At 35.9% G+C, this 12,453-nt stretch overlaps 1 protein-coding gene across 2 annotated transcripts in view; it reads right to left on the bottom strand.

Moving 5' to 3' along the window:
- Positions 1 to 12,453, bottom strand: part of TTC21B (tetratricopeptide repeat domain 21B) — a 106,783-nt gene that overhangs the window by 13,510 nt on the left and 80,820 nt on the right. For both annotated transcript variants that reach the window (XM_072612199.1, XM_072612200.1), the window contains 3 exons: positions 11,537 to 11,618; positions 5,332 to 5,482; positions 4,949 to 5,110 (listed from right to left, as the gene is read on the bottom strand). In XM_072612199.1, the coding sequence (XP_072468300.1) occupies positions 4,949 to 5,110; positions 5,332 to 5,482; positions 11,537 to 11,618 (395 nt within the window). The remainder of the gene's footprint in view (positions 1 to 4,948; positions 5,111 to 5,331; positions 5,483 to 11,536; positions 11,619 to 12,453) is intronic.

The raw sequence follows: 12,453 nt of genomic DNA on the forward strand, positions 1-12,453 counted from the left end.
TTTTTTAAAAAATTTATTTATTTAACTTTTAACATTCATTTTCACAAAATTTTGGGTTCCAAATTTTCTCCCCATTTGTCCCCTCCCCCCACCCCAAAACACCGAGCATTTTGATTGCCCCTATCACCAATCTGCCCTCTCTTCTATCATCCCTCCCTTCCCTTGTCCCCATCTTCTCTTTTGTCCTGTAGGGCCAGATAACTTTCTATACCCCATTACCTGTATTTCTTATTTCCTAATAGCAAGAACAGTACTCAACAGTTGTTCTTAAAACTTTGAGTTCCAACTTCTCTTCATCCCTCCCTCCCCACCCATTCCCTTTGGGAAGGCAAGCAATTCAATATAGGCCATATCTGTGTAATTTTGCAAATGACTTCCGTGATAGTCGTGCTGTGTAAGACTAACTATATTTCCCTCCATCTTATACTGCTCTCCATTGCTTCTATTCTCTCTTTGGATCCTGTCCCTCCCCAAGAGTGGTGACTTCAAATTGCTCCCTCCTCCCATTGCCCTCCCTTCCATCATCCCCCCCACCCTGCTTATCCTGCCACTTTCCTGTATTGTAAGACAGGTTTTCATACCAAAATGAGTGTGCATTTTATTCCTTCCTTTAGTTGAATGTGATGAGAGTAAACTTCATGTTTTTCTCTCACCTCCCCTCTTTTTCCCTCCACTAAAAAGTCTTTTGCTTGCCTCTTTTATGAGAGATAATTTGCCCCATTTCATTTCTCCCTTTCTCCTCCCAATATATCTCTCTCACCACTTAATTTCATTTTTTTAAGATATGATCCCATCCTATTCCATTTACTCTGTGCTCTGTTTCTCTGTGTGTGTGTGTGTGTGTGTGTGTGTGTGTGTGTATGTAATCCCACCAACTATCCAGATACTGAAAAGTTTCAAGAGTTACAAATATTGTTTTTCCCTGTAGGAATGTAAATAGTTCAACTTTAGTAAGTCCCTTATGATTTCTCTTTGCTATTTACCCTTTCATGCTTCTCTTCATTCTTGTGTTTGAAAGTCAAATTTTCTTTTCAGCTCTGGTCTTTTCATCAAGAATGCTTTAAAGTCCTCTATTTCATTGAAAGACTATTTTTTCCCCTGAAGTATTATAGTCAGATTTGCTGGGTAGGTGATTCTTGGTTTTAGTCCTAGTTCCTTGACTTCTGGAATATGATATTCCATGCCCTTCTATCCCTTAATGTAGAAGCTGCTAGATCTTGTGTTATCCTGATTGTATTTCCACAATACTTGAATTCTTTCTTTCTAGCTGCTTGCAATATTTTCTCCTTGACCAGGGAACGCTGGAATTTGGCCACAATGTTCCTAGGAGTTTCTCTTTTTGGATCTCTTTCAGGCAGTGATCAGTGGATTCCTTGAATACTTATTTTGCCCTCTGGTTCTAGAATATCAGGGCAGTTTTCCTTGATAATTTCATGAAAGATGATGTCTAGGCTCTTTTTTTTGATCATGGCTTTTAGGTAGTCCCATAATTTTTAAATTGTCTCTCCTGATTCTATTTTACAGGTCAGTTGTTTTTCCAATGAGATATTTCACATTATCTTCCATTTTTTCATTCTTTTGGCTTTGTTTTGTGATTTCTTGGTTTCTCATAAAGTCATTGGCCTCCATCTGTTCCATTCTAATTTGGAAAGAACTATTTTCTTCAGTGAGCTTTTGAACCTCCTTTTCCATTTGGCTAATTCTGCTTTTGAAAGCATTCTTCTCCTCATTGTCTTTTTGAACCTCTTTTGCCAATTGAGTTAGCCTATTTTTCAAGGTGTTATTTTCTTCAGCATTTTTTTGGGTCTCCTTTAGCAAGGTGTTGACCTGCTTTTCATGCTTTTCTTGCATCTCTCTCATTTCTCTTCCCAGTTTTTCCCCCACCTCTCTAACTTGATTTTCAAAATCCTTTTTGAGCTCTTCCATGGCCTGAGCCCATGGAATATTTCTTTTGGATGTTTGGGATACAGAAGCCTTGACTTTTATGTCTTTCCCTGATGGTAAGTATTGTTCTTCCTCATCTGAAAGGATGGGAGGAGATATCTGTTCACCAAGAAAGCAGCCTTCTATGGTCTTATTTTTTTTCCCTTTTCTGGGCATTTTCCCAGCCAGTGACTTCTTCTCCACACCCACCTCGCCTCCAGATCCGCCCAGCCAGTGCTTGGGGTCTGAGATTCAAATGCTGCTTCCCAGCCTCAGGGCTTTTGGAGGGGGGTGCTGCTATTCAGTGTGAGATTAAGTTCAGCTGTGGGGGCAGGGCCGCCACTCAGGGCTCAGTTCCCTCAGAGGGTTTATGCTGAGACCTTCGATAGTGGTTCTGGGCTCCTGCCTGCTTTGGGAGCCCCTGTCTGCTGCTGCCTCACGAGGGGGCCTGAGTTATGGAGACACCCCAGTCCCCTCTCATCGAGCCATAAAGACCCTCTCACTGACCTCTGGTGCCTGTGGGTGGAGGGACCTGCTCGGCCACTGGAGATTCTGTCCCTGAAGCCTGCTGGGATCTGCTCCTCTCGGTCCCACGCAGCCAAGGCAGGGCTGGGCTCTGCCCCAGGTCCAGTGCGTGAGGGACCTTTCCTGTCAGTTTTTCAGGTCTCTCTGGAACAGAAATCTCCTGTACTCTGTTGTTCTGTGGCTTCTGCTGCTCCCAAATTTGTTGGGAGTTCTTCTTTACAGGTATTTTATGGGCTGTGGGTTCGGAGCTAGCATATGCAGTATCTTTCTACTCCACCATCTTAGCTCCTTCCCCCAAATGACATGACATTTGTAAAAACAGTAAATTCCTCATATGTGACATTGTCAAATAGTGTGCCTATTTAGGTAGCAATAGCATTTTGGTCATTAATAGGTTATAGATTCTGGCTGCAATAGAACATGGAATGCCCAATGATATTTTACCTACTAAATATTTTATAAACAAAATTTATTAAAACTATTCTTGAAAGATGCCAAAGGTCTCCACCAAACTCAGTGGATATTTCTGTCCTCATTTTCCTTGATTGCTCTATAGTACTTAACACAGTTAATTGCCCCTCTCCTTTGTTAAACTTTGTCCCTCTTGGTTTCTGTGACACTAGACTACCCTGGTTCTCTACCTTTCTGATTGCTTTATTTGTTTTCTTTCCCTTTTGTTCTTCTTCAGTGTTTGCTTTTCCTCAGGTTTGGTCCCTGGCCATTTATTCTTTTCTCTAAACTCTCACCATTGGGGATCTCAAGAGTTCTAATTGGCTCTCTCTGCTTTACTTATCTTCTGTATGCAAATGATAACCAAATCTTTATCTTTAACCAAGACCTCACAGAGTTCTGATTCTGCATTTCCATCTAATTACTGCACTTTTCCACCTGGATGTTCTATCACATGTAACATTATACTCTCTCATATAACCTTTTTTGAGGAGTTTTTCAGCTGTTCTCACAGCTAACTGCACAGATTCTTGTGTCCTTTCCTTTCCACAGCCAAGGTTGTAGTCTTATCAGGTCTTCACCATCTCATGACATGATTACTGAAGTAACCATCCAACAGGTTTCCTTATTTTCAACCTTCAACCTATTTACATACTATTATCAGATTGCTTTCTGAAAACACTGCTTTTATTCTATCATTTCCCTGCTTCTTGAATTCCCTGTCCTGCTATTTAATGGATAATGTCCTGTCTCCAACCTGTCTTTCCAGTCTAACCTCCTATTTTTCTTCTTCTTCCCTGGCTTATTCTAGACAGGTTGATCTAGTTGGTTTCCCCAACTAGGCTTCAGCCTACTCATCTGTGTGCTTCTGCCCTTCCCCCCACCTGAAAATACCCTTCTAAATTCCAGTTATCCTCCAAAGTTCAGTTTAAGTCCTACTATCTCCCAGGAAATCTTCCTTAAGCACCACAACCCACGTAAGTCTCATTGTATTCCAAATTCATTTCTTGTCTTTAGATTCATTTTGGTACTTAATGAAACACTATGTTCCAGTGTTACTAAATTATTTCATGGGTATAGATCTTATCCTTCAACTACATGGGAGGCTTCTGGAGATCAAGGATCATTTTTTATATTTTTTCTTTGTTCTTAACGATACTTTACGTTGGAGAACTGAAAAAATATCATACTCAGTATTTGCTGACTGATATTTGGCTACTATTTAGATAAGAATGTTCTGACTAAAAATTCTACAAGTTATACTGCTTTTTTCCAACTAATTAAATCCATTTTAATTCAATATATGACTGAATGCCTACTATGTATAAGGCAGTATGTTCAGTGATGCAGGGGATGCTAGATGTATATGCTACAGTACCTTCCTCAAGTAATTTGTAATCCAATAGACAGACAACATAAGACTACAAAGAACTATATCACAAGTCGAATGAACAAAATCTAAACAGATGTAGAAAAAAAGCTATGAGAAGAGTTCTAGGGAAAGAGAGTTCACACTTTAGTATGGGTAGGGATCAAAAAAGTTTTAATGGAAGAGGTAGCATTTAGGAAGGTACTTGAAAGAGGTACTGGCAGAAAGAACATAAATGAAGATGTGAATAGAGGGGAGCCCAAAATACTCAGTAAGTTCAGTTTAACTGAAATGTAGAGTACTGACAAGTTAAGTGGTATGAAATAAGGCTGGAGAAACAAATCTGAATTCTGGACTGAAAAGTTTGGACTTTATTCTAAAAGCAACGGGAACCATTTAAGACTTTTGAACAAGTGAATGCCAGGATTGTTCTAGAAGATGAATCTGGCAGTTACAGATAATTTTTACAATTAAAGTCAGTTCTGATTCGGTGAAACTCCAAATGCTTTCTCTGTCTCTGCTCCAGAGACCAAAAGGTCAGTTGTGCAGCTGAGACCAGTTTTTCTGACCTTTTGGTAGTACTCTCACTAGAACATTACTTTTCCTTGTACACTGGCTCTATCTCTTTCTCCTGGCCAAGCTGTTAATAATGAAAAGAATGATGGATTTTCAGTGACTCACCCTAGGTCTCCATCTAGATTTTCAAATACTTCACCTCCAACAGTTTCATTATCTGGGTTCAAACAGATTTCTATCATGTTATAAATGGCATTTTGACCCCAGTCACTGTCTTTCCGGGCTTTATTAAAATGTCGAAGTGCATCATTTGGTTCTCCAGTATACCTTAATAGGGTTAAAAACAACAAACAACAAAGTATTTACTGCTTTTTTTCATTCAAGTAACCAACTACTATGATTAAACTTTTAATTAAATTTCTATTTTGTATGTCAAATATAAAGTGTAAGAATATTCAGAATGTTCAGATTATGGAATAAAAAAAGTGAATTTCAGTTTAACACAGTGGTAGAATTAAAATAAACTGTTATAAAAGAAATTTATTTACCAAAGATAAAGTCCTCTACAGTAATTAAATCCTGGCTCAAATTTGGCTCTGGCATTATGTTTCTCAGCCATCAAAAGAAATCTTGGAACATCTTCAAGTTTTCCAGCTCTTCTTAGTAGATCAATTAAGCGAGATAGCGTTGTGTAATTGTCTGGCAACACACAATATTTAAGATTTGAACAAAATGATAAATGAAGTTTTAAACATTCTTGAAAGTATGTTTCAAAGGTAAACATGAAACCATATTATGATGGATAAAAATGTATTATTTGATGACTGGCTGAACCATTGGATGGATAATTATACTGGTAGCCAGCCTGATCCTGGCAGTCAAAGTCTACACCATCAAATCCAGAATATGTACATTCATTGGGATTTGTCACTCATTTCTTTGCTTACTTGACTAAGTGTATGAGCCACATTTCACTATGGAATCATTCCTGAATATTTCCATACTACAGAAATCAGAATCTATATGCCACATCACTTTTGACCTCCACATCCTCTTTTATATTTATATAAATGTATTCACATATTTATATTTTGTGTAGAATTATAAATGCATATAGGTTTATAAATATATATTTTTAAAGTTTATATTTATACTTGAAGGGTAGGGATGTTTGCTGTCTATAAAGGGATAATCAGGTAACTAAGTTGCAGATGACAATATCTGATAGTTGGCAAACTAGGAGTTCTATTTCTTTATCTTTTAAAAAAAAATATTAAATTTATTTATTTATTTTTAGTTTTCAACGTTCACTTCCATATGATTTTGAGTCTCAAATTTTGTCCCCATCTCTCCCCTGTCCCCACCCCAAGACGATGTGCAATTTGACATAGGCTCTATGTATACATTCATATTAAATCTATTTTCATCTTAGTCATATTGTAAAGAACCAATGGGAAAAAACACGAGAAAGAAAAAAAAGAGAGAGAGAGCAAATATGCTTTGATATGCATTCAGACTCCATAGTTCTTTTTCTGGATGTGGAAGCATTTTCCATCATGAGTTTTCTGCAGCTGTCTTAGATCCTTGCATTGTTAAGAAGAGATGAGCCTATCAAAGTTATTCATTGCACAGTGTAGCTGTTATTGTGTATAGTGTTCTGGTTCTGCTCACTTCACTCAGCATCAGTTCATGTATGTCTTTCCAGGTTTTTCTGAAGTCTGCCTGCTCATTATTTCTTACAGCACAATAGAACATGTTCTAAAACTTGTCCAACCATTCCCCAAGTGATGGGCATCGCTTCAATATCCAATTCTTTGCCACCACAAAGAGAGCTGCTTTAAATATTTTTGCACATGTGGATCCCTTTCCCATTTGTATGATCTCTTTGGAATACAGACCTAGAAGCGGTACTGCAGGGCCAGAGGGTATGCACAGTCTTATAGTCCTTTGGGCATGGTTTCAAATTGCTCCCCAAGATGATTGGATCAGTCCACAACTCCAACAACAATGCATTAATTTTCCAGTTTTCCCACATCTTCTCTAACATTTGTCATTTTTCCTGTTTTGTCATGTTAGCCAATCTGATAGGTATGATGTGGTACCTCAAGTTGTTTTGATTTGCTCTTCTCTAATCAACAGTGATTTAGAGCATTTTTATATGACTATAGATAGCTTTAATTTCTTCATCTGAAAACTGCCTGTTCATATCCTTTGATCATTTTATCAATTTATCAATAAAGACTTGTATTCTTATAAATTTGACTCAGTTCTCTATATATTTCAGAAATGAGGCCTTTATCAGAGACACCAGCTGTAAAAATTGTTTTCCAGCTTTTTGCTTCCCTTCTAATCTTGGTTGCATTGGTTTTGTTTGTGCAAAAACTGTTCAATTTAATGTAATCAAAATCATAAATTTTGCATTTCAAAATGTCCTCTATATCCTGTTTGGTCTTAAATTCTTCTGTTCTAAACTAAGTGGAAGATAACATCTCCTACTTTTGTATAAGCACCTGGTCCAATACTGTGGGCAGTGATGATCCATGAATGTTCCCAACTGCCTAATCCAATTTTCTGTTTCAGAGGGTGACAGGAGGGCCAGGTTTTAAAAACAAAAACCTCTACTGTTGCAGACTCTTAGAATGAAAAAGACTCCCTGTAACTTTCCTTTTTTGGGATTAGTTGCTCCTTAAATGTTTGGCAGAATTCACTTGTAAATCCATCTGGTCCTGGAGATTTTTCCTTACAGAGCTCATTGATAGCTTGTTCAATTTATTTTTCTAAGATAGGATTATTTATGTATTCTACTTCCTCTTCTGTTAACCTGGGGAATTTATATTTTTATAAATATTCATACATTTCACTTAGATTGTCAGTTTTATTGGTATATAATTTGGCAAAATGGCTCCTAATAATTTAATTTTATCTCCATTGGTGGTTCATCCACTCTTTTAATTTTTGTTACTCGCAATTTGGTTTTCTTTTTGTTAAACTCATATATACTAATGGCTTACTTATTTTTTTGTCCCTCCATAAAACCAGCTCTTAGTTTTATTTATTAGTTCAGTTTTTTAAACTTTCAAATTTATTAGTCTCTCCTTTAATTTTCAGGATTTACATTTTGGTGTTTAATTGAAAATTTTTAATTTGTTCTTTTTGTAGGTTTTTAGTTATACACTCAATTCACTGATCTACTCTTGCTCTCATTTATACTTTTAGAGATGAGATTTTCCCCTAAGTGCTACTTTGGCTGCATCCCACAAATTCTGGAATATTGTCTCATTGTTGTCATTCTCTTTAATAAAATTGTTTGTTGTCATTCTCTTTAATAAAATTGTTTCTATGATTTGTTCTTTGACCCATTCATTCTTTAGGATTAGATTATTTAGTTTCCAATCAATTTTTAATCTATGCTTACTGTTTGAATAAGGTATATTTAATATTTCTGCTTTTCTACATTTGATTGTGAAGTTTTTAATGCCATAATATATGGTCAATTTTTATGATGGTGCCACATACAACTGAAAAAAAGGTATGCTCCTTTCTACTTCCATTTGGTTTTCTCAATATCTATGGTATCTAACTTTTCAAAGATTCTATTCATCTCCTTGACTTCTTTCTTATTTAGTTTATGGTTAGCTTTATCCAGTTCTGAGAGGGGAAAGTTAAGGTTACTCACTAGTATAGTTTTACTGCCTTTTTACTTCTGTAAGTCATTTAACTTTTCCTTTAGTAATTTGGGTGCCATGTCATTTGGTGCATATATGTCTAGCGGCAATATTTCTTCATTGTCTAGATGTCGTTTTCCTTCTTATACCTTTTAATTAGTTCTATTTTGATTTGCCTGAGATCACGATTGCTACTCTCTGCCTTTTTTACTTAAACTGAAGCATAACAGATTCTGCCCCAGCCCTTTATCTTAAACTGCATGTGTCTATTTCAAGTGTGTTTCTTGTAAATAACATATTGCTGGATTCTGGTTTCTAATCTATTCAGCTATTTGCTTCTGTTTTATGGGCAAGTTCATCCCATTCATACTCAGTTATGATTATTAACTGTATTTCACTCCATCCTATTTTCTTCTGTTTTTCCTTCACTCTGTCTTTTCATCCTGTGCCTCCTCTAGAGTCTGCTTTCCTTCTGACCACTGCTTTCTTTTATTTGCCTCTTTGACATCCCTTTTCCCCATTTCCCTTTTGTTCTTCCTTTTCTACTTCTTTATTGGGTAAGATAGTGTTGAGTGTGTGCGTGTGTACATATATGTATGTATGAATGTATGTATCTTCTTTCTTTGAACCAATTAGATGTGAGTGAAGTTTCAAATGTTATCAGCCTTCCCCACCAATTTCCCCTTCAGTGTAAAATTTCTTTATTGCATACCTCTTTTATGTGATATATTTTCCCCCATTCTTTCTCTCTCTTCCCCCTTTTCCCAGGGTATCCCCTGTTTCTCTCTTACCCATTTTTTTACATCATCTCAACATAATCGACTCACTCCTGCACCTTCTATGTAGAATCTTTCTAATTGCCTAATAATGATAAAGCTCTTACAAGCTATATCCATCATTTTCATATTTTTATGTATATGTATATATGAGTGTATATATATGTGAACATGTGTTTACATGTAAACGGGTGAACCTTATGGGTCCCTTATGATTTCTCTTTCAAGTTTACCTTTTATGTTTCTCTTAAGTCTTTTATTTGAAAGTCACATTTTTTTTTGTTGTTGTTCAGCTCTGGTCTTTTCATCAGGAATGCTTGAAAAGTCCTCTATTTCATTAAATATTCATCTTTTTCCTTTGCAAGATCATACTCAGTTTTGCTGTGTAGGTTATTCTTGAGTGTAATTCCAGGTGTTTTGCTTGGGAGTATCATATTCTAAGCTCTCTGTGATAGCTGCTAAATCTTGTATGATCCTGATTGTGGTTCCTTCTGGCTGCTGGAAGTACTTACTCTTTGACGTGGGAACACTGGAAATTAGTTATGATATTCTTGGAAATTTTCATTTTGGTATCTCTTTCAGGTCATGATCAGTGGCTTCTTTCCATTTCTATTTTATCCTCTGTTTCTAAGATATTGGAGCAATTTTCCTTGATAATTTCTTGAAATGTGACATCTAGGCTCTTTCTTTCTTCATGACTTTCAGGTAACCCAATAATTCTTAAATGATCTCTCCTTGATCTATTTTTTAGTGCAGTTATTTTTCTGATGAAATATTTCACATTTTCTTCTATTTTTATCCTTTGTCTTATTATTTCTTGATGTCTCATGTAGTCATTAGCTTCCACTTGCCTAATTCTAATTTTTGAGGAATTATGTCCATCAGAGGGTTTTTGTGCCTTTTTTTCCCCACTTGACCAATTTTGCATTTTAAAACGTTTTTGGTGCTTCCAAGGTGATGTAATCTAGGGAAGAGATATAGTCACTGCTTTCCTGATCTGCATTCTGATCCTTAACCAGAAGGGCCTCTGATATTGTGAAATTTTAACTGATACTGTTCCTCAGGGTCACTGATTACTTGTAACCAAAAATGATACTGTCCTTCAGGGTTTTCACTCTCTCTTCTACTTGTTATTAATACTTCAAATACTCATTGAAAAATGATCTTAACATATGCATGGAAAATACTTTATGGAAAATTTTAAAAGATTTAAAAATTGCATTTTGTTCTGCTGAATCAAATGCAACCTTTAAGTCTTTTAAAATTCTCCATAAAGTATTTTCCATGCATATGTTAAGATCATAAAAGACTCTTTGACAGATGCAAATAGATAATGTTTTACAAAGAGTGTCTGAAGTGTCAATAACAAGTAGAATCAGAGGTATGCCAAAGGTGCTTGCCAGTGTCACAGAGGAAGCTTTGCTCAAGGTCCAAATGGAAAAAGGATTACTCATGAATAGAGGTGTTTCCAGATGTTCCTGTTCTTAGATGGCACTGAAATTATTAAATTAATTCCAAGAACATTACAGACAGTGTGGATCAAAGAGTTTTACAGACACATAAAACAAATTAGCCTAGCAATCCATATAGGAAAACTCAAGCAGATGAAGAATTAGATGGGTAGGCTTTTGAGTCAGTAGTACATCAGCATACATACCTTGGGTGAATACTGGCAAATGGACAATCATCAGGACCCAGAAATGAGGAAGAAGAGGAAAGCAAGATATGTGACATTTGAGAAACTGCTCAAAGTTTTCAGTGATCCTGAGTTCCTAGTACCGCTTTACCCCAGGTTGAAAAGTTTATCTTTTCAATACAGTGTCAATAATCTCCTGGTAATCCTATGTGCCTATAAATCATGAAATCTCATGTTCTCTAGCAATGTGCATAAGTAGAGTGCCCTCAGAGATGATAACAGATTCAAGTATAAGTAAAAAGAGAAGTTAATGGCATATATGGTTATCTAAATACTCAAATGCATTTTCATTAAGTAAATATACTTGGGGGTATCATTTTCACTTCTTTGAGCTGTTCATACATTAAGAAAAACTAACTGTGCTGGTTATATTATCTCAGGATTACATAACTCCTAAGTGAAGTCATAGGACCTGGGAACAACCAAAAGGCTTACTGGACTTACCTTCAACCAGAAATCCTTTTCAATGACAGAAATTTCACAGAAATGCATATTTAAGTATTATTTTAACAGCATTCCAAAAAAGATTGTGATAAATTATTCATGTCTAATATCTATAAGAACAGGAGCTTAGTATTATTTTTCCATTTTGAAAGTACATATAGAAAATATTTACCTGGCTTGCGTTCCAAAAGCTGTTGGAAATGAAATACTGCTTGTTCATATTCCTGTTTTCTGAACATAAGATCAGCCATCATCTGCAAAAGTAAATATTAATTGTTCTAAAAATATTGTCACATATTCAAAAATGTTTCCTGTAACACTGGATTTATCAACATGAAAAGCATAGTCTGAAAATGTGAAGAAAGTACAATGATCTACAAAAAGGAGTCTTTTTTTCACCCTATATGATACCATGGGGTGATGATTCTAGCTCTCTTTAAAGCAACAGGGGCTTTGTTCTGAAATTAGCATGGCAGGAAGTAATAAAAGATGAAAACTGGATCCCACTGTTAGAATAAAATTAAACTTTCATCAATTAAATGTTTCTAGGCATAATTTAAAAGGACTAATTGCCTAAAATGTTTGGTCCAAAAGCAAGCAGACAAGTACATTTCACTCCCACATCACTGAAAGGTCATACTAAACAAAAAGGCTACCCAAAATTGATAGTGAAAGAGGTAAAAAAACATTACCACTGGCTACAGTTTTGACTAATATCTTAATAGAATTAAAAATTAACATCCTTGTATCTCTTTTGTTTACATTTTTAAAAGTGGTCATCTCTTGCGCTTTTCTCCTTAGATATATCAATAAATGAATCATTGAATAACTAGATAACAGTACTTTAGTCTTGTTAGACTGTAATCTAAACTTTTTATTTTGTATAGGAAATTGGATTAGATGATTTGTCCATGGTCATATAGATAATAAGTGGCAAAACTAGGGTACTAGTCCCTTTTCTTAAAATTCTCAGTTGTGTTAAATTGCGTCACTCCATGGGTGAGGCAGATTGGAATTTGAGGGAGAGGAGGAGTTGACTTTTTAGGAATTCCTGGTGCTTTCGTTGTTAAATGGTGCTTCAATCACAGG

Source organism: Notamacropus eugenii, chromosome 5, assembly GCF_028372415.1.
Source record: "Notamacropus eugenii isolate mMacEug1 chromosome 5, mMacEug1.pri_v2, whole genome shotgun sequence".
In the NCBI taxonomy this organism is placed as follows: Eukaryota; Metazoa; Chordata; class Mammalia; order Diprotodontia; family Macropodidae; genus Notamacropus; species Notamacropus eugenii.